This window comes from Hemibagrus wyckioides, linkage group LG19 (assembly GCF_019097595.1).
Source record: "Hemibagrus wyckioides isolate EC202008001 linkage group LG19, SWU_Hwy_1.0, whole genome shotgun sequence".
NCBI classification, from domain to species: Eukaryota; Metazoa; Chordata; class Actinopteri; order Siluriformes; family Bagridae; genus Hemibagrus; species Hemibagrus wyckioides.
Window position 1 is genome coordinate 23009298 of NC_080728.1, and position 22304 is coordinate 23031601.

Below are 22304 nucleotides of genomic sequence, written 5' to 3' on the forward strand. Positions count from 1 at the left end.
GAGAGGTGTTGTTCATAATAGATCTCAGCTTGGCTAACATCCTCCTCTCACCCACCTCCTCCACCAGGTCCAGTGGGCAGCCCAGGACAGAGCTGGCTCTCCTAACCAGTCAGTTCAGTCTCTTCCTGTCCTGATCTGTACTGCCTCCCACCCAGCAGACTATGGTGTAGAGAATTGCGGCTGTGATGTATATTATAATATATAATAATTTCTGCTTTAAAATTAATTAAAAAAATTACAGTATGAGTGGGTGATGATTTTCAGAGTTGACTCAAATTCATATTTATGTTTAAATGGACATCTTTTTGTCACAGAGATAACCATACAGTGTGTGACATCTATAATCTACTGTAGATTACCTGTGTTATATAATTATATAATATATTATTATGTCAGTAACCCAGGTGAATAAATATATGTATATGTATAGGGAATGTAGGGGAAAAGCAAAGATGCAGCAACAAAGACCTCACAAACACACAGGACACACTAACAAAGACGTATTCATTCACAGACTTACAAAACAAAGCACAGAGTCACACTAGACACTGGTGTGATTAACAGTCAGGGGGACGTGGCTAACGGAGAGCGTGAAACGTTACCAGAATACAGATTTCTACAAGTGATACAGTACAGAAATTACAACATCGCATGTGTACAGTATATTAGTAAAGTACCAAAGGGTTTCCTCGACTGAGTAAGTAAGAATTATTCTCTTAAATGTAAGTGAATGTGTGAGATTTTATCCAGGTGTGTGTTCATTTTTCTCAGAATGTGTCTTCACCTTTGACTTAGAGTTACTTTTAAATTATAGGTTGTTGTTGATTTATTAATAATCATATAATCGCTGTGCAAAGTAAATTTCAATGCAAAGTTCATCCAAGTTTATAAAATATGAATATATTTCTGATCAAAGTCTAGAAATATAACAGGTGAAGTGTGTATCAATAGAAATAAGGTACTTCATTTGGTTAACGGTGTATTTCAGTAACCAATGTAGGAGATACACTATTAAAATATGAATATAAAATATGTTTCATTGGAAATCTTGTGTCTCTTAAACCGCCCTCAAACTATTTAGCAACACTAGTTTTCATATTATTCAGTGCTCTCAGTCAAATGGGTTTTTATGATCAGGTCTGTGCACTCTAGAACATTCTGATTCCCTTCAGAATTAGCAAGCACAATATAATCTTTTTACTAACACAATCCAGGCCTTATTTTTAAGTATTCAGTAGCAACCTTGGGCACACTTTTGGTGCTCTGCCACCTTAAAGGCCCAAGATCCAAAGTTCTGATTTCACCCCAGTGTTCAGACAGATGCTGGTAAGTGGATTGCAAGAGTGTCCTTCACATGCTGGCCATCAAACTAGCGTTGCACCTGCAAGTGGTGTCATCTAATGCTTGATTGCAGGCATCACAACCAGGACTCCAGTAACCCTAAAATCTGTAGGGTTTATTTATGCCGAGTTCACACTGCATTTTCAGAGTTACTGGATCACTGTTGTGTTCACACTGCACCGCTATCTGTGTTAGCATTCAGTCTGTGTTCACACTGCACCACTATCTGTGTTAGCATTCAGTCTCTGTGTTCACACTGCACCGCTATCTGTGTTAGCATTCAGTCTCTGTGTTCACACTGCACCGCTATCTGTGTTAGCATTCAGTCTGTGTTCACACTGCACCGCTATCTGTGTTAGCATTCAGTCTCTGTGTTCACACTGCACCGCTATCTGTGTTAGCATTCAGTCTGTGTTCACACTGCACCGCTATCTGTGTTAGCATTCAGTCTCTGTGTTCACACTGCACCACTATCTGTGTTAGCATTCAGTCTCTGTGTTCACACTGCACCGCTATCTGTGTTAGCATTCAGTCTCTGTGTTCACACTGCACCACTATCTGTGTTAGCATTCAGTCTCTGTGTTCACACTGCACCGCTATCTGTGTTAGCATTCAGTCTCTGTGTTCACACTGCACCACTATCTGTGTTAGCATTCAGTCTCTGTGTTCACACTGCACCGCTATCTGTGTTAGCATTCAGTCTCTGTGTTCACACTGCACCGCTATCTGTGTTAGCATTCAGTCTCTGTGTTCACACTGCACCGCTATCTGTGTTAGCATTCAGTCTCTGTGTTCACACTGCACCGCTATCTGTGTTAGCATTCAGTCTCTGTGTTCACACTGCACCGCTATCTGTGTTAGCATTCAGTCTCTGTGTTCACACTGCACCGCTATCTGTGTTAGCATTCAGTCTCTGTGTTCACACTGCACCGCTATCTGTGTTAGCATTCAGTCTCTGTGTTCACACTGTAAGGTGGATCGGAGACAGGAGGTTTCACACTGCATGACTTCACAATAGGAAGAATCGCCCACAACTCTGTCTGGTCCGCAAACTGTGTTTCACAACCGAATGTACGCCAGAAATAATAAGGAAATAACGCAAGATCACACGTGAGATCAGAGTTCTTGCGCGAGACTGATAATTGAACCCCGCAAAAAGTTTGCGAGCCAAATGATCAGTGCACTGATTTGCAGCAATAGGAAGAAAATAAAGAAAAAAAGATTATGGGGCAGGTAATTGTTAAGAAGACGTGGGGAACAAGGATTGTGCATTCTATAAAATCAAACAAGGACACTGCAAAATTTATTTATTCTGATATAACCAAGACATTTTTTTCTGATAAAAACCTCTAAACTCTATCAAACTAAAATATTGTGCTTTAACTGAAGCCATGCTTGCTGATATTGTGGTCTATAACTCCTCCCCGAACTGTCCGTTTGTTTTAAAGTCCAGTTTTAAGGTAAGGGCATCTACGTCACATCCATTCAGCTTTTTTTGTTTTTAGGAAGCGCAACACTGTATGTGTCAATTGTCTGTCTGCAGGTATGGTGTTTAAGAATTTTTAATAGGTGTGAAATATTTTTTTTTCTTTTTGTGTGGTTTTGCTCTCGAGTGATATGGCTGAGTGCATTGTGGGAGATTTCCTCCTCGAAAACTCAGATCCCATTTGGCATTATTTACTGGCCATGCTTCTGCACTTTGTAGGTTGATTTAGTGAAATTGGAACAAGAGGCGGGTCTTTCCCTTCCTCTTGTCCTCTCTCTTGGGCAGTGGTGGCTCAAGTGGTTAAGGCTCTGGGTCGTTGACCGGAAGATCAGGGGTTCAAGCCCCAGCACCGCCAAGTTGCCACTGTTGGGCCCTTGAGCAAGGCCCTTAACCCTCTCTGCTCCAGGGGCGCTGTATCATGGCTGACCCTGCGCTCTGACCCCAACCTCCAAGGATGGGATATGCGAAGAAAGAATTTCACTGTGCTGTAATGTATATGTGACAAATAAAGGCTGTTTCATTTCATTTCCTGACTCCAATGTCCACATTTTGGCTCCAGGAGCTCACAATGTGATTTCTGCCGACCCGGAAGCGAATATGTCTTTATCCTCATTGAGCTCTGAGGAGCTCGACATCGGCAGTGAGAGATTCAAGATTCAAGAAGCTTTTATTGTCATTTCAACCACATACAGCTGGCGCAGTACAGAGTGAAATGAAACAACGTTTCTCCAGGACCTGGTGCTACATAAACATACAACTACTAGTACAATACAAAACAACAAACAACACCACAGAGCTAGGACAGAAGTTTGTCTTAGCCACGTAAAGTGCACAGTGTGCAGCTAGGTGCAAACAGAGCATAGACAAGACAGTGCAAAAAAGACAATAAATACAATAAAGACAACACAAAAGAACACAGGACACTTAGCGCTGAAAGGAAATAAAAGAACGTGTACTGGAATGTAAGTGAAATAAAATAGATAAAGTGAAATGATGTAGAAAGAAAAGTATTGTGCAAAAATATTGTGCAAAAATACACAGCAGCGGTTGAGGTAGTGCAAATAGAATAAACATAAATATAACTATAGCAGCGGATGACAGGTAGAGGGAGTGCAGTAAGTAATGAACAGTATAAATTATGTGTGTGTGTGTTTGTGTCCACACAGTCAAGAGAGAGTGTGTGTATCTGTGTGTGAGAGAGACAGAGAGTTAATATACAGTTCAGTCCTGAGTGAGAATGTGTGTGTGTGTGTGTGTGTGTGTGTGAGAGAGAGTGTAGAACAGTTCAGTCCCGGGTGTTGAGGAGCCTAATGGCTTGAGGAAAGAAACTGTTACACAGTCTGGTTGTGAGGGCCCGGTACCTCTTTCCAGATGGCAGGAGGGTGAAGAGTGTGTGTGAGGGGTGTGTAAGAGTGTGTGAGGGGTGTGTGGGGTGTGTAAGAGTGTGTGTGAGGGGTGTGTGGGGTGTGTAAGAGTGTGTGTGAGGGGTGTGTGGGGTGTGTAAGAGTGTGTGTGAGGGGTGTGTGGGGTGTGTAAGAGTGTGTGTGAGGGGTGTGTGGGGTGTGTAAGAGTGTGTGTGAGGGGTGTGTGGGGTGTGTAAGAGTGTGTGTGAGGGGTGTGTGGGGTCAGCCACAATGCTGATGGCTTTGCGGATGCAGCGTGCGGTGTAAATGTCTGTGATAGAGGGGAGAGAGACTCTGATGATCTTCTCAGCTGTCCTCACTATCCTCTGAAGGGTCTTGTGATCTGAGACGGTGCAGTTCCCAAACCAGGCAGTGATGCAGCTGCTCAGGATGCTCTCGATGGTCCCTCTGTAGAACACAGTCAGGATGGGGGAAGGGAGATGGGCTTTCCTTAGCCTCCTCAGGAAGTAGAAGCACTGCTGGGCTTTCTTGGTGATGGAGCTGGTGTTGAGTGACCAGGTGAAGTTCTCCGCCAGATGGACACCAAGGAATTTGATGCTCTTGACGATCTCCACCGAGGATCCGTCGATGGACAGCGGAGAATGGTCACTCTGTGCTCTCCTGAAGTCAACAACCATCTCTTTGGTCTTGTCGACGTTCAGGGAGAGGTTGTTGGCTCTACACTATGCTGTTAGATGTTGCACCTCCTCTCTGTATGCTGACTCGTCGTTCTTACTGATGAGACCCACCACGGTCGTGTCATCGGAGAACTTGACGATGTGGTTGGATCTGTGCATTGCTGCACAGTCGTGAGTCAGCAGAGTGAACAGCAATGGACTGAGCACACAGCCCTGAGGTGCTCCAGTGCTCAGTGTGGTGGTGCTGGAGATACTGCTCCCGATCCGGACTGACTGAGGTCTCCCAGTCAGGAAATCCAGGATCCAGTTGCAGAGAGAGGTGTTCAGGCCCAGGAGACTCAGCTTCTTAACCAGCTGCTGAGGGATGATTGCGTTGAATGCTGAACTGAAATCTATGAACAGCATTCGAACGTAGGAGTCTTTGCAGTCCAGGTGTGTGAGGGCCAGATGGAGGGTTGTGGTGATGGCGTCTTCCGTGGAGCGGTTAGGACGATACGCAAACTGCAAAGGGTCCAGCGAGGGTGGTAGCTGTGACTTGATGTGCCTCATGACGAGCCTCTCGAAGCATTTCATCACGATTGGTGTGAGTGCAACGGGACGGTAGTCATTGAGGCAGGAAACCGTGGACTTCTTTGGCACAGGGACGATGGTCGTTGTCTTGAGGCACGTAGGGATGAAGGAGCTGCTCAGCGAGATGTTGAAGATGTCAGTGAAGACATCTGCTAGCTGCTCCGCACACTCCCTGAGAACTCTGCCAGGAATGTTGTCTGGTCCAGCGGACTTCCATGGGTTAACTCTGTATAGAGTTCTCCTCACATCAGCCGTGGTGAGACAGAGCACTGGGTCATTAGGAGGAGGGATGGTCTTCCTCGCTGTTGTGTTGTTCTGTGCCTCAAACCGAGCGTAGAAGTCGTTCAGCGCATCTGGAAGGGAGGCGTCACTGTCACAGGCAGGTGAAGTTGTCCTGTAGTTGGTGATCGCCTGAATGCCCTGCCACATGCGCCGGGAGTCTCTGCTGTTCTGGAAGTGGCCGTGGATTCTCTGGGCGTGTGCACACTTCGCCTCTCTGATGGCTCGGGACAGTTTGGCCCTTGCTGTTTTTAAGGCCGCCCTGTCCCCCGATCTGAAGGCAGAGTCTCTCGATTTCAGGAGAGCACGCACTTTCGCAGTCATCCACGGCTTCTGGTTGGAGCGTGTTGTGATGGTCTTGGAGACGGTCACGTCATTGATGCATTTCCCGATGTAGCCGGTCACTGATGCCGTGTATTCCTCCAAGTCAATAGAGTCGCCGTTGGTTGCAGCCTCCCTAAACATGTCCCAGTCAGTGCACTCAAAACAGTCCTGAAGAGCAGAGATGGCTCCTGCTGGCCAGGTTTTAACCTGTTTCAGAACCGGTTTAGAGCGGTCTGACGAGTGGTCTGTATGCTGGAATCAACATAACAGAGATGTGGTCTGAGTAGCCGAGGTGGGGGCGGGGCTCCGCACGATACGCGCCGGGAATGTTTGAATAAACAACATCCAGCGTGTTCGCCCCTCTCGTAGGAAAGTCCACATGCTGATGGAATTTAGGGAGCACTGTTCTGAGATTTGCATGATTGAAATCTCCGGCGATGATAAACAGTCAGTCGGGGTGAACATTCTGCAGCTCGCTAATAGCTCCGTACAGCTCACACAGAGCCTCCTTAGCATTAGCGCTGGGTGGAATGTACACTCCGATAATGAGAGTAGTGGTGAATTCCTGGGGTAAATAAAAAGGTCTGCATCTAACAGTTACAAACTCCACTACCGATGAGCAGTAGTTAGACACAGAGTCCTTACACCATTCCGTGTTGATGTAAACACACACGCCACCACCGCGAGTCTTACTGCACAGAGCTGCATTCCTGTCGGCACGAAACACGGTTAGTCCGGCTAGCTGAATGGCGGCGTCCGGAACTCTGTCGCTGAGCCACGTCTCCGTGAAAACAAAGACGCAGCAGTCTCTGAACTCACACCGTGTAGTTTGCTGGAGTCGGATGTAGTCCAGTTTATTATCCAGTGAGCAGACGTTGGACAAGATGATGGAAGGGAGTGCCGGCCGGCTAGGGTTGGTTGTTAGCCTAGCACGGACACCCACTCTTTTACCGCGCTTCCGCTTCCTCGAACAACGCTTGCGACGTCCTCTCTCCCGGCCACCGGCATCAGGCGACGCCGAGGATTGAAGGCCTGGACTTCGCAGCAAGCCGAGTTCGCGAAGTTTGCAGAGTAGTTCATCATGCAAGTTAGTAACTGCATGATTTCTGTACCGTAATATCGTCTGGCGGTCGTATACATGAACACCACTGTCTTTGGCGTCCATGCACTTTAAGTTTAGTGCTAAAACAAAAAGAAAGCACCATTTTGGTTCCGGAGTGGCCGCTGCGTGCTACTGCCGCGCCGCCATCTTGGAAACTCCTGAGGAATTCCTCTGTCGATTTGCCACCACAATCAGTGGCATTTGAGGAGCTCCTCAATTTTTTCCCCAGCCTCCTCTAATTATTCAGCCATTATGGGGCTGGATGAACATGGTTATGCACAAGGTGGAAGAGACGCTTGCGAGCTATCTCTCCCCTACATCACTGGCATTCCCTTGGGGGGAAGGCCTACATGGCAGTGGTCCAAGCTGGTGCATCCCTGCACACCCTGGTGGTTTTGCAGGCCCAGGCCCATTAGGCGAGACCTGACCTGACTGTTTTGGGATACCGGGGGGGGACAACATGACACCTCTTTCAGACAGCCTGGCAGCATGGAAACGACTGCCAGTTGTCTCTCAGTGGGTCCTAGATAACGTAGGGAAAGGGTACAGGATCCAGTTCGCCACCCGTCTTCTTCCATTTCAGGCAGTGTTGCCCACAATCATTGGCACACACCAAACTACGTTCCTCCAAGAGGAACTTCTCTCTTTTCTGAGAAAAGTGGCCATAGAAGATGTTCCCCTTCCAGATTGAGACTCGGGCTTTTACAGCCAGTATTTGTCATTCCCAAGAGAGACGGGGGGCTGCGTCCAATTTTGGACCTGCGGGCTCTGAACTCTGCCCTAATGACATTCAGGTTCAAGATGTTCACTATAAAACTGATCACATCATAGATCAGGTCAAAGGACTGGTTTGTGACGGTAGACCTCAAGGATGCCTATTTTCATATAGGTATTCAGCCAGAACACAAGAAGTTCCTGGAGTTCCATGGAGTCAGCCTCAGAGAAGTTTCTGTCCCTTAAGATGGCTCTGCTTTTAGCCTTAGCCTCCCTTAGGGTAGGGGATCTGCATGGTTTATCGGTTGCCACCGCCTGCCTGGAGTTTGCCCCGGCATGTCCAAGGCTATCTTGCACCCCAGGGCTGGATATGTCCTGACGGTGCCCATGATGGCCGGTCGTCCAGTCATGCTGCAGGCCTTTTGTCTTGACTCGGCCAAACAGGAGAGTTTGCACTTGCTCTGCCCAGTCAGAGCCCTTAAGACTTATGTCCACCACTCCAGCTCGTGGGGTAAGTCCCTCTCCATGTTTGTTTGCTTAGGAAGCCAGAAAAAGGCTAATCCGGTCTCCAAGCAGTGCTTGGCACACTGGGTGGTAGAGGCCATTACCCAGGCCTATGAGGCGCATGGTATTGCTTCACCTCTAAGGGTTAGGGCTCACTCCACTAGGGGTATCACCTCATCCAGTGCCTTGGCTAGGGATGTTAACCTCCAGAAGATTTGTGCTGCGGCAGGCTGGTCCTATCTGCACACATCAGGTTTTATAACCTGGACGCTGGTTATAAACGAGACGCTGCATCGCTGGCCACACCCCAAGCATCCTCTCGCGCTTCATTTAGACAAAAGGCAAGCTGAATGGATGTGACATAAATTCTCTAATGCCCATCACGTGTCCTATCCAATCCAATGAATTGGCATGTGTGGACATGGAGCTTCAGATACACTTCTTCGACAAAGTGTTCCCATAGCGTCAGTCATGACGCAACATTCCCTTCTCAGGGAACCAGGTTACATATGTAACCTGTTGTAGTTTTATGTTATTAAAGCAGTGCTTTATTTGAATCCCATGTATGGGTCTGACTCCATGGTGTGTAGGTGCATCTGGTGACCATGGAGCTCTGGGTTCGAGCCCCGCTTTGGGTGGAAAGACTGGTCATTACACCTGCTCTCTCATTGGCTGTAGGTCATGGCTGAGGTATTTTTCAGTCAGAACTCCTTTAACAATGCAGGATTTTGAGCCGCCGACAGGTCCAGATATTTAGCATGGCAGATATTTAACAGGCATCGGCGACTCATCTGCGACTCAGTCAGATTGCGGCTTTGGTAATTCACACTGCGCAATCACTCATCTCCGATTGTCCTTGATTTTGGGTATTTGTCTGTGATTTTGCAAAACTTATCAGCAGCTGAAAATCAGGGCTAAAATTGTGTAGTGTGAACTCAGCATTAATCTGTTTTGTAACTTCGTGGGGGTTATTAGGTTTGCTGTTTGTATGATCATCTGATATACTGGGAGCATTATGGTTCTGGTGACATACACTGGCTGTAAGTGCACAAGCCTTTTCAAGGCATCAATCCACAAAGTGGAAAAGAATGTATGGATGCACTGCAGCAGATTAGTAGCTGTTAAGTAGCATCATTAAAAATCCTTTCTGTTCTTATCAGTCGACTGTTTAACTTGAAAGCTGTGTTATTTTACCCCTCTTTGTGTGTGTGTGTGTGTGTGTGTGCATTACTTTTTATTTTAGGTGATCGTTTCTGACCCAAGATATGAAATCTTCAGAGAAATTTGCATTTGCCTGTTTTCTGTTTCAAGGTTTGTGAATGATTTATGTGTGCATTTTTAGAATAAAAGATTATTTGTTATAATAATACTTTGCGATGTGTGTGTGTTTGCAGCTGTTTTGTGTAGAGAATTCTTCATCAATCTTCCAGAAAGTATAGAAGCCCTGAAAGGCCTCTGTGTTCTCATCCCCTGCAATTTTGATTTTAAAGAACAATATGATGAAGAACTTCAATACAGTCCTAGAGGAGTCTGGTATAAAGGTGACAGTTTGGCAAAACACAAAGTCTTTTCTTCCAAAACTACAGAAGACAACAAGATTGATGGCAAAATTATAGGAGACCTCCAGAGGAAAAACTGCACCACCATCTTCTACAACATCAGTGAAAGTGACAGTGGAGAATATTACTTTAGAATAGTGTCTGGAAATCTAAAATATATTTATCCTTCTTCTTTTTATTTAAATGTCAGAGGTGAGAGCTGCAGCACAGTACATCAAGTTTGTAATTACACTAATGATGCACTGGAACACATTTAAAACTCATTTCTAATGTGATACTGTGTGTTTATCCCAGCATCTCCAATCAGCCCCTCAATAACACTGTATAAGGAGGATCAGGGGGAGGTGGAGGAACAGAATGAGGTGGTGGAGGGAACTTCAGTGAGTCTTGTTTGCTCTGCTCGTTCTCCGTGTCCCTTCAACCCCCCTATTTTTACATGGAACTTCCTGCCTGAGGAGCGGAGACAAATGCAGAAACACAACAACAAATTCAGCTCCTCTCAGCTGAACTTCAAAGCTACTCACCTGCATCATGGACTCACTTTCACCTGCACCACCACCTACCAGCTCCAGAACCAGAACAAATCAGCACAGAGCTCTCGCACTCTACATGTTCTGTGTAAGTGCATATTAAGTAATCTTTAATGATGGAAATATGGAAACTTCTAAATCCTGTTCCTCCTCCTTCAGATGGTCCTAGAAACACATCAGTATCAGTGTCTCCATCTGCTTCAGTGCTTTTGGGCAGTTCAGTGTCTCTGAGTTGCAGCAGTGATGCAAACCCAGCAGTGCTGGACTACATCTGGTACAGAGAGAACGGAGAGCAGATAGGAACCGGAAACCAACTTACAATCAGCAAGATTGTTTCTACACAGAGTGGTGTGTACTACTGTAGAGCTCAAAATCCCCATGGAGATCAGAAGTCATCTGTATTCCTGGATGTTCAGTGTGAGTACAGATCTGTGTTCTTGTAAGCTGGTCAAAGGGTGGATACATGGCGCTTGCCTTTTAACTGGTTTAACTTGCTTGTAAAGGTGCATTTTATTCTGCACTCAGTGTCCCAGACCATTTTCATGCATCAAATGCTTCTCATGTTGAAGTCATTTATGGTACCTTGGTGAACCTCATCGCAATATCATCCAGATAGTTATGGCCACCCATGGACATTAGATCTAAGAGGAGGGGACAGACAAAGGGGGTGTTGGGGTGTGTGTGAAATAATTTTTCAGGAAGTAAGGTAATATAAGGCAAGGAAAACAACATTCATAAAAAGTTACTGACAAAAAAATAATAGTAATAATACAACAAAATAAGGTTTTCATACATAACTGACATTTATCTGATGCAACTACAGTACAAGCAATATAGGAACAAGCATGGGTATAGATGGAGCATAATTGCAGTGCATCACAGGGTGCTGGGAAGATTGAGTTCATTGCCTCTAGAGAGGATTCCTGGACCATGCACAAGCTTTGCTAAGCTAGTGTAGGAGAAGTGTTAGCCTCCACTGGGAATAGTATTGAATATTTGTAAATGCACTTTTAGGAGCTCAGTTTAGGTGTGTAAACCACTGGACCTATTTGCCCTTCAGAAGACCCTGTGTGAAATATCTAGTGTTTTAGAGTCCATCTCTGTTGCCGAGGTTGCATAGTGTTTAGAAACTTTCATAATAACAAAGTAACAGGGATGAAATAGATTCAGCCAGAAATGTTGAAGTCACTGTACAAGGTTGCAGTCACATGCGTCTTCAATGGTTCAAGCAGATCTCGTGCAGTGGTTTTGGTCTTCAGGAAAAGTCTATGCCAGGGTTCTGTAGTGAAAACTACTAGTTGAATGTAGGTGTACCTGTATAGCTTTGTGTGAGGGGTCACAGGAGTAAGGTAATCTTTTGTGAATTTGTAGAAGGCCTGTGTTTGTATACTTTGACATCTGTTGTGGGAGGTACTACAAGATAACCAGGGTAACTTGGTCACTTCATAAAATTAATCATTTCTATGAACACAGTGAGAGTTGTGTGTGGATTCTCTGTGTTAAATCAAAGCCATTTTCTCTGATTTTCTCCACAAGAGCTGTATCAGGTACTTTCCAATGGACAGAGCTCCTGGGGGCAGTCTCTGGACATTCGAGAGATACTTTATCTCACAGTAGTGTTGGAAATATTTGGGGATACTACAGGAAGCGCTGGAAACTGTAGTTGGGAATAGAGAAGTCTGAGCTAACCTCTGCAGCCTGTTGTCTCCACAACCCTAAACAGGAAAATCATAAGGGAAGTTGATCAATGAATTAATGAAGGAATTAATGTGCCTCAAAATATATTGATTTATTGCTGCATAAAGACATTACTTGTTCAGTCCACTCTGATCTTTTTGTACATACAGCTTAGTCCAAAAATTCAATGGATCCCAGAGGTGGACAAAGTACACAACTTACTTACTTGAGTAAAAGTACAGATAAAACTGGTCAAAAGTTGTAAAGACAGATTTTTACTTAAGTAAAAGTACAAAAGTACTTGTTTTTAAAAGTACTTAAGTATCAAAAGTAAAAAGTAAATGTCAACACATTGTTTTATTATTGTTGCATTGTTGTATGCAATACTTACTGTACCTTTTGTAGCAACCTTGTGAATATACTGACCAGTTTGTAGTATCACAGATACTTAAGAGCTTTTAGAATGTTACAAAACCTAAATGCAAGACTGATTAGAAAAAAAAATCCAACCTGCTTTAAAACCCAGCTACACAACTGTATCTGTATAACTGTATCTGTATAACTGTATCTGTATAACTGTAGCTGTATAACTGTATCTGTATAACTGTAGCTGTATAACTGTATCTGTATAACTGCCCAACAGCAACACTGCTTATTTGCCATCAAAACAAAATATTTCAAGCCATTACTTGTGACAATGATACTATGTCTAACAGATCACTAGTAGAGAGAAATCATACTATTAATCTATAAATTGTACTGGTCAAACTTAAAAAAATCATCCTTTGATTAACGTAACTACTTTCTACTCAATGAACTTGACAGAAATGTAGTGGAGTAAAAAGTACAATATTTGTCTTTCAAATGTAGTGAAGTTAAAGTAACAAGTTTCCAGAAAAAATGATACTCAAGTAAAGTACAGATACTCAAAAAGTGTACTTAAGTAAGTTTGAGGTTTTGTCAGTTAACATCTCTTCAATAGATGTACATTATATTAATTTATCTCTGCCTTTTTCTTTCCATTTTGCTGGTCCTTCACTCCTAGTCCAGCGGGCCCTGTGAGATCTAGAAGCTAGAGAGGAGAAGTTAGACACAAATTGCAAATTGCAGAATGGCATATACCTGTTTTCCATTGTGGGATATGGGTACTCACTGACCTACTTGACTGCCACTTTTTTTTCTTGTAGTTTTAATAGGCCACGGCCAATGTGGTACTCCAGGTACTGTTCCTCGATCAGTCCCAGGTGGCACTTGCATAGATTAGCCATAAGCCTGGCCTTCTAGAGCTCCTACAGGGCCTCCCCCAGATGGTAGAACCTTATCATCCAGTTGAAACTCTCAGGGATGGGCTGGTCTGTTGTAAGTCCGCTGATGTTCCCTTAGGGTGGCCTCCATATGTTTTCACTCTTTTTCCAGTCCTGCATCTCCTGGACATACTCAATGAGTGAGCAAGACAGCAGAATACAGAATCGGTGGAAACTACATCATACACAATCTACATAACCTAATGCCATCTGACAGTGCAATGTGAGGCAGGCAGAAATCTAGGTAATACACAGTCCAATAATCTGTACACAAGCAGACAGAGTAATGCAGGGCAGGCAGAAAACAGCAAAAAGGGAACTGGCAGAAATGTCACAGAGCAGGCAGAATCAGGAACCAGGAACAACAAGCACCAGTCAAGCTGGACAGTGCAGGAGCAGGAACAGCAAGAAATGTGAGATGACAACACAGAAGCACAAAGCTAACTGAGAAGACCATCTGGCAAAGAACAATGCATTGGAGGCATACTTAAATAGCGCAGGCCCACATAATGGCCAACACCCCAGAAGTGAAACCCCAAGATGGCCACCGACACAGAAGTGACGTAGCCGAAAGTTGAAGTGTGCGTTGCAAATGTGCTGACAAAAGAACATGTTGGTCAGCTGTTTATGAGGGTGATTTGGGGGTATGATGTTCTGTAGCACCTACCAGATGAGAGTAGTTGATTTTTTCTGCCCATTTCCTTGTTCTTGTGGAGTTCAAGTCATGGAGAGCTGTTTTTACTGTTTGCTGCAGTCTGTACCTGTCCTGTTTTGTGGCTGCACCAAACCAGACAGTGATGGATGGGACACATTCAGTGGCTGCATTGTAGAACTGTACCAACAGATACTGTGGCAGACCATATCTCCTCAATTGGCACAGAAAGTACATCCTTTGCCGAACCTTTTTGAGGATGGGGTTTATGTTGGACTCCCACTTCAGGCTTTGGGAAATAGTTTCCAAAAACGTAAAGGTCTCTACATATGACAATGATGGGTCTCTTTTAAAGTCCACTGTTATTTCCATAGTGAGAGTGTTCAGCTTCAGATTGTTCTGACTGCAACATAGTACCAGCTGATCGACCTTCTGCAGATAGACAGACTCATTGCAATCTTGGAGTCCAACGAGCATAGTGTCATCTGCAAACTTTAGGAGTTTAACAGCCTGGCCCTTGGAGGTGCATTCATTAGTATAAAGGCAAAATAGCAGTGAGGAGATGACACATCCACCTGCTGTTTCCTGCCTTTCAGGAAGCTAGTGATCCACTTAAATATTGCAGAGGATACTGTTAGCTGTAGGAGTTTGGAGGAGAGGATTTCCAGAATTATTTTAATAAAAGCTAAACTGAAGTCCACAAACAATATCCGTGCATATTTCCCCTTGGCAGTCAAGGTGTTGCAGGATGTAGTGCAGCCCCATGCTGACCACAGCATCCACTGACCTGTTTGCTTGGTAAGCAAACTGCAGGTGATTCAGAAACTGTCCTGTGATTATTTGAGGTGGGCCGATACCAGCTGCTAAAAGGACTTCTAACAATATATATATAATCTAACATAACATACAACTGAGAAGGGCAGCTGTAGAAGCCCTGCATTTTGATCGCCAGACTTGATGGAACAATGGTGCCCTGTGATGCTAATGCATAAATGAACAGTTTCTGCTGTAGATGTTTCTTAATGTGTTTCTCTCTCTCTCTCTCTCTCTCTCTCTCTCTCTCTCTCAGATGCTCCCCAGGTCTCTCCCTCCTCCAGCTGTAATAGCGCCCACAGTTTGATCATGTGTTCCTGTGAGGCTCATGGGAATCCATCTCCTCAATTGGTGTGGCATCTCTCTGGTCAAACTGTCCTGCCATCTGAGAGTGCATCCATCCGAGAGGAGGCTGTGACTGACACAGGTTTAAAAAGTTTTATTACCATGCATGAGTCATTTATAGACACACCCACTCTGCAGTGTATTGGCATCAATAAGCTGGGCGTCGACACTCACCTGTTTAATCCCAACAAATCAGGTAGGCAGCTATATCAAAAAATATTGTAAAAATGACTTTTTTTCTAAAAATATAAATCAAAATCTATTAAAATGTGTTGTTTTCTCCCAGAATGCAGATATACCACATTAGCTTATCTGGTTCTATCTCTTTCTGTGGTTCTCCTCCTGTGTATTGGCATTATTAGTTTGCTCATCTACAAATTAAAGCAGTAAGTCACATGTGATCATTTTTAGGAATATTTCTAGCACTGAAACCTGATCTAAATATGATGGTTCAGTTATATTCAGTCAAGTTAGCTACATTATATTGTTGTATTACATATTTAATACACATGTCTTTTACAGATTATTTGGAAAAATAAAGGTGAGTTTAAAATAGAAGTAAATTCCTACATGGTATAGATATATGTGATATGCACAATAGGTATGATGTTGATGTTCCACATGATAATGAAAAGATATTGTTCTGTTTGTTATTTAAGGTTCTTAAAAGTGGGAATATTTATACTTCTCTTCAGCCTTCTGCTCCAAACACATATGAGATTTTGCCGACTCACAGAGGTGATGTCACATCATTCATTGACACTGGTCATCGTTATTTAATTAACCTGCATGGAACGTCAGAAATGACTTATTATAAAATGTCTTTTGTGTTTCAGAAATGAGACTACAGGAGAATATAGTCTAAAAAGCGGCAGATACCTAGATACATGCTCATTTGTTGGTCTATTTATTGTTTAATTGCTGTAAATGTTTATATTTTTTGTGCATGACATGCACCCCAGACAATACCCTGCCAGACTGCCAGAGGGTGTCCTTCTGCAAATATTGAAAGATGTCTTCATTTGTCCTACATGGACCATAGTTTCCCTTTCTCATTATTTAAATATATAATTTATTTCTCTTAATTTTATCTGTGTATAACCCTGCCCTTCCTTGCTTTATCTCTGAATTTATTTAACCCCCAGTGTTTGGATTATTGACCTTGTCTGCCTAGTTGACCATATATTTTGGATTGTCTGGTGAATTGTGTTTGCAGGTATTTATGTGGAACATTTTTACAAATTTGATTTTGTACCAATAAATGACTTGAATGTGGACATATAACCTGCCTGAGAGTCCTTTGTTACATTGTGTTTGTTATTACAAATGATCATTGCTGTTTACTGACGTTTAAAAGACATTCAGAATGTAAGTCTGTTGCTGTCTTTTGTTATTGTTTAGGTAATTGTTTTAGATTTTCCAATATTAGGAGATGAAGTAGAGATAATAGAGAACAAGTCAGGATTCTCTCAGGCCTGATTGTATTGCCATTCCACTTGCATCTTGAATCCTGGTTGAGAACTTTCAGATTCTGTTTTGCCAAAAACAAAGGAGTTCTTTTCCTCTGAGGGAATTTGACCTGGGGGACAATTTTTTTCACCTGGTGCTTGAAAATGATATGTGCAATGATGTGGTGCTACTGTGAACCTGACTGGAGTTTGTTGCTGACTGGAGTTTATTTAAATCATTTGCTTTGTGTACAAAATGTATCATTAAATGCCTTGAAATTAATATATGTGTCAGTATTGGATATATATTATTCCACCCTTTTGTATATAATTATTAAGGGTATAAATGATTAAAGTGATAGTTATAAATTATAGTTATAATTACATCGGTTTTTTAAATGGTTTGACTGTGTGTGAAATTTAAATCTAAAATCACAATACATGAAAAATCTATTATTTCTTAAAATTATTATTATGCAATATAACATACCAAACGGCATGTTTGTTTTTATCTTCTTTCTTATTAAAATGCATAATTGGGCACTGTGTGAACAGTGAATAGTGAAAAGTATTTAGCAATAATTGTTGGTTTTGCTTAACTTTAATAATAGGCAGACAAATCCAAAACAAGGACAAGATCAAAAAACAGGCTTAGCTCCTATTATGTTTTGATTAACCCCAACTGCATCTAGGATGAGCATAACTGAGGTTCTCAGAGGGTCGTATCAAAATGAATATTAAAGTCTTTGAGGAATTCAGAATATGGTCCTGGGGGTCTATAAATAACAATTAGTGGAATTGCTTCGGTAGACTTATTTTTTGTGGCTACATATGTTAAGTTAGCATAAAGAATTTCAAATGTGTTGAATTTATTGCTATATTTCCACATGGCACCTATCTTATTATCATGAATAACTGCGACACCTCCTCCTCTACCTGTTAGATGAGGTTTATGTATATAACTATAACCAGACGGACAAGCTTCATTTAATGCTACGTACTCGTTTTTGTTTAATCCATGTTTCTGTTAAACAAAGAACACTAAACTCCTGATCAGTAATCAGTTCATTAATAATGTTTTAGATGAAAGAGATCTTATATTTAACAGTTCTAGCTTCAGCTTATGGGAATCGTGCACCAGCCAATGTGCACGATGACCTACGGAGAAAGCTTCGTGATCTCAGCTTGCTACAGGGACCAGGCCCCAAGCCCTCAGCGTCGCCTGATGCTGGTGGACGGGAGAAGAGTTAACGGAAGCGGTGCGTGAGAAAGCGGAAGCGCGGCAATAGGGTGGGTGTCCGCGTTAGGCTAAAAACAAACCCTAGCCAGCCAGCACTCCCCTCCATACTGCTATCAAATGTCTGCTCCCTGGATAATAAACTGGATGACATCCAACTCCAGCGAACTACATGGTGTGAGTACAGAGACTGCTGCGTTTTTGTTTTCACGGATGTATAAACATCTATAATATATAGTATATATATATATGTATGTAGATAGAAAAAGTCAAATATAAATGTAATGACAATAAATAATACGGTATGTAAAATGTCGGTGCAGTATGCACACAAAGCTGTATAGTGAGTGTGGTTATTGTGTGTGCAGAGTAGTGCAGGGTATACAAGTAGTGCAATTTGTGTGTGCAACAATCAGCTGAGGTAGAATGTAATGTTCATGTGAGGGGTAAGTCTAGAAAGTCCAGGTACTGGGTGTTCTGGCTGAGGGCCCGAATGGCCTGCGGGAAGAAGCTCCTAATCATTCCATTGTTGGGATGGCTGAGGTCCTTCATTATCTTCCTGGCCTTGGTCAAGCACCGCTTGCTGTATATAGTGTCCAGGTCAGGAAGCTCGGTGCGGATGGTACGCTGGGCAGATCGCACCACCCTCTGGAGAGCTTGCCTGTCCTGTTTGGTGCTGTTCCCAAACCAGGCTGTGATACTTCCCGTCAGGATGCTATCAATGGTTGGGACGGCACATGAACTGTAGCGGGTCCAGGGTGTCAGGTAGGGAAGAAGTGATGAAGTCTCTGATTAGTCCTTCAAAGCACTTCATCACTACTGAGGTAAGGGCCACTGGGTGGTAGTCGTTCAGGCAGGCAGGCTGGGGTTTCTTGGGGACCAGAACAGTGGTGGACCATTTGAAGCATGTCGGGATTATAGACTGATCCAGGGAGAGGTTGAATATCTCAGTGAACACTGGAGCAAGCTAGAGCGGTCCAGCATGAGACCTCCCCCCTTGCTTCTTGAGCCTTTGTTTATATTTTGGCATGATGGCAAGATGGCAGTGTGGTCGGATTTCCCAAACGGGGGGTGAGGTGGTGCCTTGTAGCCATCTCTGACTGTTGTGTAGCAGTGGTCCAGTGTCCTTTCACCCCTGGTGGGGCAACTGATGTGCTGATAAAAGTTTGGCACTGCGCGTTTGAGGTTGGCACTGTTAGCGTCCCAGTGCTGAGTCTGGTGCTGTTGGAGAGCTTCATGCAGCTCGCATAAAGCAGTGTCCGTGTCCGTCTGAGGTGGAATATAAACGGCGCTGACCAATGTAAACTCCCGAGGAAGATAAAAAGGAAGACATTTGATGGTCAGTAGTTCCAGGTTGGGTGTGCAGGAGCGTGTGAGAGGAACAATGCTCGCGCTGTTGCACCAGCTACTGTTCAGTGTCCAGTGTTCTGTCCATGCGGTGAACCGTGAAGAACTCGGCTGGCTGGATGGCGTGGTCCCCGCTGGGTTCAGCCATGTTTCGGTGAAGCAGAGGAGATCGCACTCCCGAATGTCTCTCTGGAACTTTACCCTGGCCCTGAGGTTATCGAGCTTGTTCTCCAGCGACTGGACATTGGCGAGCAGGATGCTAGGCAGAGGTGTGCGGTGTGCACGTGCTCTCAGCCTGTTCCTGATGCTGGCCTGATGTCGAATTGTGAGTACATTATATACCAATAGAAATAAGAGTATCTCTATTGTAACGAATGTATTCCACGTAGAAGAATTTGCCGGTTTTATTGTACTGAAAGTTAACTTAAAAAACAAAAACAAAGAAAAAGTGGTAGGAGCAGTTGTGATGGCAGCCGACCTCACCGGCGCCATCTTGTGTGTGAAGACACTTACCTACGAATGCTGTTCATTGACTTCAGTTCAGCATTCAATACGAATAACAACTTCTTCCCTCGGGCAATCAGGTATCTCAACAGAGAAACTGAACTGTGCTGGACACGGACACACACATACACACACACACACACAAAATTGACCTGTTTGCATGCATATGTCACATTATACTTTACACTTTATATTTGTATACTGTTTACTGTTTACATCTTCAACATCTCCCTGAGCAGCGCAGTCGTCCCAACGTGCCTAAAGTCCACCACTATCATCCCCGTGCCGAAGAAGTCTCCAGTGTCCTGTCTCAATGACTACCTTCCCGTTGCACTCACACCCATCATCATGAAGCGCTTCGAGAGGCTCGTCATGAGACACATTAAGAGCCTGCTGCCACCTTCACTCGACCCCATGCAGTTTGCGTATCGTCCAAATTGCTCCACAGACGATGCCATCAGCACAACCCTCCATCTGGCCCTCACACACCTGGACAATAAAGACACTTACCTACGAATGATGTTCACTGACTTCAGTTCAGCATTCAACACGATCATTCCTCAGCACCTGATGGAGAAGCTGAGTCTGCTGGGCATCAACACCTGCCTCTGCAACTGGATCCTGGATTTCCTGACTGGGAGACCTCAGTCAGTCCGGATCGGGAACAGCATCTCCAGCACCACCACACTGAACACTGCACTGTAAAAAATGAAAAGTTGACTTAACTTAAAATTTCAAGGCAACTTGCTGCATAGCTTTTTTGAGTTTACTCAACTTTGGACCAAGTTGTTCACTCAACCCACATCACTGAGTAAAGTCATGTCTCTTTTTTGTTCAGCTAACAGTTTAGTTAGTTAAAAATACTTGTAATTATTTTCTAATGTGTCTCAATAAATGATGTTATGTGAACTTTTTTCTGTGAGTTTTATGAACAAAAGATGTTTTATTGTAGTTTACACAATGTTATAAAATAAAACTATAACCGCAGGCTTCAAGTTTTGTTTATTGAATGTTGAAAGAAATACAAACAAAGTAAAATAATAGCCATACTTCCGTCAGTAAAATAAAAATAAAACAAATCCTGGAAAAATGTCAAAATCAATAAAAAAAAACTGAAACACCAATAAACATAAAATAAACAGTTTTTAGAACTGCAACTTTAAAACACAGCAGTTCAACCCTGGATGGTCTGCCCACCTGCAATGTAACATCGCCAAGAATGTTCCTTACAAAATACACTGCAATCAGCATTACAATGTTCAAACAAACAATAAATTAAAAAAAAATAGTACAAATACATATGAAATTCAAATTGAATAACAAATAAAATGGAACAATAAAGAATGTGAAAAGATGAAAAATAAACACACAATCAACAACAAAACAAATTTTCAACAACTTAGTTGAAAAATTCTTTTGATTAAATTAACTTTTAACATTAAGATGCTAATCTGTTTAACTTCAAAGATGCTCGCACAATATTTCAGCGTTCACAGGGACTGTACTCTTGCAGAGCAGTGAGTGCCCATTTACATAAACACCTTCTCAATTACCTCAAAAGTATATCTGAGTTCTTTTGGGTTATTCAAAATCCAAGGTGAAGATAAGGCCAAACAGGTAAGAAACAGCAGACTGTGGGTCTGAAATGTCTTTCAGAACAACTGCCTCCTCCAAAACAACTGTCTGCTGGAGATGTGTCCTAATGAAACAACAAATACATCATTATCAGCTGATTTCAGTTTTGTATCTTTTTTTTTTCCTGAAAAACACAACTAATTATATGAAACAACCAAATATAATGGTTTTAGTGTGGATGGTTTATGAAGTTTTCTTTTTATAATTTCATGGAAAACATTTTGCTTATCCTGCATGTGGATAAGATGTGGATTCAAATTCAATGTACTGTACATACTCAACTGTTCTTTTGTCTGTTAATAAAAGTTTTGAATCCTATTGACCTACACTGTATGAACAAAACACCTAAAACATACGTCATATCTTTGTATTCTATAGTGGTTGGACTGTAACATGAGTTTGAGATAATATATATGATAAAAGGTTGCATATTCTTTTAATAATGCTAATTTACATTTAATTGCATAATTTATCATTTACAGAATGCAAGTGAATGATGACTGTCAGTGAGGCTGTCATTAATCATAATGATCATGAACTGTGTATTGTATTATACTGATTAATGCTAAATTCAATCATCCTAAAATCAAAAATCAAATCAAATCAGAATCAATATGCTCACAATGCAAGGATTTACTACCCTTTATTTCTCCTAAGGTTATGTGGCAAGACGTTGTCAAGACTTTATATCTGCAGAAGAATTAATGAAACATACTCACCAGACATTTTCTGAACAGTGCAGAATGATCTTCATGGAGAAACAAAGGGAGACCTTCCAGAACAGCTTGCTTTCTGTGAGTCACAATATTTGAGGTCTGAAAAATGGGTACCAAATAAAAACTATTGATTAAGGGATGTCATGTAGTGTCACATTGTGTTCCAAAGCACAGGA

The 22304-nt window shown here is 42.8% G+C and overlaps 1 protein-coding gene across 1 annotated transcript; it reads left to right on the forward strand.

The window, feature by feature from the left end:
• The first annotated feature begins 561 nt into the window (after window positions 1–561).
• On the forward strand, window positions 562–16743 carry LOC131370108 (sialic acid-binding Ig-like lectin 14). Its single transcript, XM_058417199.1, has 10 exons — window positions 562–697; window positions 9605–9672; window positions 9756–10112; window positions 10215–10538; window positions 10610–10867; window positions 15153–15437; window positions 15528–15627; window positions 15764–15782; window positions 15901–15979; window positions 16078–16743. Exons 2-10 carry the CDS (start codon window positions 9627–9629, stop codon window positions 16104–16106), a joined length of 1497 nt encoding a protein of 498 aa, XP_058273182.1. The 5' UTR covers window positions 562–697; window positions 9605–9626; the 3' UTR covers window positions 16107–16743.
• Window positions 16744–22304: the final 5561 nt, after the last annotated feature.